The 3,113-nt window shown below is 48.6% G+C and overlaps 1 protein-coding gene across 1 annotated transcript; it reads left to right on the top strand.

Moving 5' to 3' along the window:
* Nucleotides 1-2,086: 2,086 nt before the first annotated feature.
* Nucleotides 2,087-2,506, top strand: Pmar_PMAR026433 (hypothetical protein; the record flags this gene model as incomplete). Its single annotated transcript, XM_002784946.1, has 1 exon — nt 2,087-2,506. One exon carries the CDS (start codon nt 2,087-2,089, stop codon nt 2,504-2,506), a length of 420 nt encoding a protein of 139 aa, XP_002784992.1.
* Nucleotides 2,507-3,113: the final 607 nt, after the last annotated feature.

Here is a 3,113-nt window from a genome sequence, read left to right as displayed (position 1 = left end):
AAATTCCCAGGCTTAGTCATATGATAGCAGATAGTGGGTGTCGCCGCAGTGAAGCTGTAGACGAAAAAGTAAGAGGCCAAAGAGGCTATAAACTCCACTACATTGCTGGGCACGACTGCGAGATTTGCAGGAATGCCATCAGTGGCCATTCTGTCAGCCGATGCAACAATAATAACAATCACCATCGCAGAAGCAGACGTTACACCCAAGACCGCGATGAAGCCAACGTCTCTAACCTCCTTTATCCACGAGAAAGGTATACCCACAAGTGTCCACAGCGCGATCCAAACACGCCTATCGAGGACTCGAGTCATAGCCGCAGTGGTGTTCCCCATCAAAATAAGCATCGCGACACAGACCGAGATGAGTCCGGCGTGGACGATGATCCCGCTGTAGATCGACGCGCCGATGCCGTAGGTGTATCGCATCGCATTTTCGTAAGACCTAACTACTCTGCCTTCGCCCTCGGCGGCGAGGTGTAGAGTACGCCACAAAATAATGTTGTTGTAGAGGTTCACGAGTGCGGCAAAAATTAGACCAATCAGGGCAGCGAGCCAACCGGAGTTAGCTGCCGTACGCGGCAGTGCCAAGATCCCAACTCCGACACAGCCCATGACAATCGTACTAGCGGCTCTTATCCAGCCCATACCTTTCTGTGGGCTTGCTACCTCAGTAGCTGTTTTGGGGCTAGCTGGCATATGATGAAAAGGAGAAGACTACGCAGGTGTAACTCAAGAGCTCGAGACTCAGAAGCGAGGAAAACTTGCCAGATTACTGAGCCAGGCTCAGTGAGCCTTAACACGGTATGATATGAGTATGAATGGCTTGGGAGGCAGCCTCGAGAGGCAACCATGAACGCGTGCGCATTCACGTAAGCACGAACTTCGTGCCACACAGCGTGACCACTGTATGCACGAATCTCGCTCGCCCATTATTCGTTGCATCAACGGATCGCAGCCCTCAGGCTCAAATGGATAAAATAAGAAGCCTTATCACCTATTATGGCTATCCCAAGTGTTGTTGAGTCAATCAGAGCGGGTGTTTCTACGAACAGACCCGCGCGGCGCCAACAAAAGCGCCCGAATGCTCATGCTTCCTCGCTTCTGTGCGGCACGCAGTGCGTGCCACGCACACGCATGAGCTGGCTGGCGCCACTTGTGCTTGCGTATCTGCCTATCCATTTGTCTTGAGTACGTGCAATATAACTACTTGAGTACGTGCAATCTTATCGAGTATTCATCATGAATCCTAGAGTTAGTGAGAGAAGCAAAAGCGACTTATCGTATGACGATGGACTCTACTCCAACGAAGTCATTGTAATATCGTTGTATTCTGTTAGGATTCCACTATTGCTACTCTCAGATGCACTGTATGCAGACGATGCAGGCCGGCATTGAACCTCCACTTCTACTAAATGTTAACTCCGCGTTACTGTGTAGCGCTAGGATGGCAAACAAACCAACAAAAGCGTCAGGTAAGCATGGCTTCATCCATTCTTGTGTCTATGGGGTTTTCTACAGGGTTCAATGCTGCTAGGGGCTTCTGGCAACCACCAAGTAAGTAATTTGGTTCGGACTTCGATATGTTGCCGAATGCAGACGCAAATGCGGGAGTTTCTCGGGCTCTAGATGAGGTCGATGATGTGCCCACTGAGGCATGCTTTAGGTTATTAGGTGCTGTTAATAGTTTTGATACCCAATATTGAAACATTTGTCTACACTAGTGTCGGTGGATCCCTCCTTTATAGGTATTCAACAGGCACATGCAGCTTTGTCTGTTGGACAGCATATACGTGGTGGGAACGGTGGCTGTATACTGCTTCCAATGGTTGATAATGCCTCATGCGATGCATCAGGGAAATCACACACAAGTATCAGTTTTCTTCCTGGTGCTGGTGATGAGAGCTCCTCATCACTGAGTCGACCCTCTAGCAATACTTCCAACAACCCCCCGGGTGAGATATTTAGCCGCGTAGACCACATATCACCATACTTGTTTGCCTCCAGGTCTTTCTTTTACTGCTGACCGACGAAGAAATGATCCTGTATATATTGCTGGTTCCGCACTGGAAGGTTCCGCGCTTCGTATGGAACAGAATAGTTGCGGAGCTAGAAGGAAGAGTTATGGTGCTCCTACTGGGGTATGGAAGAACCCTTATGGTTTCGTGAGTACTATTTATGTTAATAAATGTCGTGTGTATGGTCCCTTGAGGAAGACTGTTGAAGCCGCTACCCGTGATAGGGAGGCCTTACTCAGCGTTAAGGATATTATTACCTCTATTGAAGACATGAAGGCCTTCGTGAGAGACTTGCTCAAACCCAACAAGCAAGGTGGCATTGTTGTATACCCTGGTGGTGTTGATACCAACTTGCCTCGTAATAATGCTTGCCAACGAAGAAACAGAGGGAGAAAGTCTCTGTCCGACAAAGCTCCTATTTTGTCACAAACCCAGTGTACGTCGTCCCATCAGTCGTGTAACATCAATGACGAGCTCATAAACATTTAGGCTGCTAGATGGGGGCGTCGATGTGCAGAGCAACTCTTTTCGTCGTTGTTCGAACTGGCAGTCGCTGCATAATCATTATTTCCCTAGTTTTGGTGTATTTATACGGCAAGTCGAGACAATTGAAAGGTGTTTCAAATATCGTGATATCACTTTATGTTGAGGCATGCCACATCTCTACTATTGTTGTACGTGCTTTGGCACTGATCATACAACTTTGTCATGTAGGGATGCTATCCATAGAGTTAAGGATGGTCGACTACAGCAGACTACACCATGTTTGCCAGCTCCATTTTAGAGCGGCTCCCTTTTCGTTGCGCATGCGTGCTTGTACACGCGTACTCATGCTCATCAGATCGATCTCGCTATGGCCGGATGGCCCGTTTTACGACGGTTCAATTTCTTAGGATGAGGATTGAGTTTATGTTAGAGATCATGGGTCTGAGTAGTTCTTCTTTTGAGTCCAAGTTGCACTTCCGAGTACTGTTAGTCAACGACGGGCTCCCGTTATCTCACACCGGGCTCCGATGCGGGGACGCCACCAAAGCATTGCTTTGCGACATCTTTGTTCTCGAGGAGAGTGCCACCGACGAGGCTCAAGTCCTGGACG

Source organism: Perkinsus marinus, assembly GCF_000006405.1.
Source record: "Perkinsus marinus ATCC 50983 genomic scaffold scf_1104296934326, whole genome shotgun sequence".
In the NCBI taxonomy this organism is placed as follows: Eukaryota; Perkinsozoa; order Perkinsida; family Perkinsidae; genus Perkinsus; species Perkinsus marinus.
Note: the sequence above shows the minus strand (reverse complement) of the source record. Positions and strands in the feature narration are given on the sequence as shown.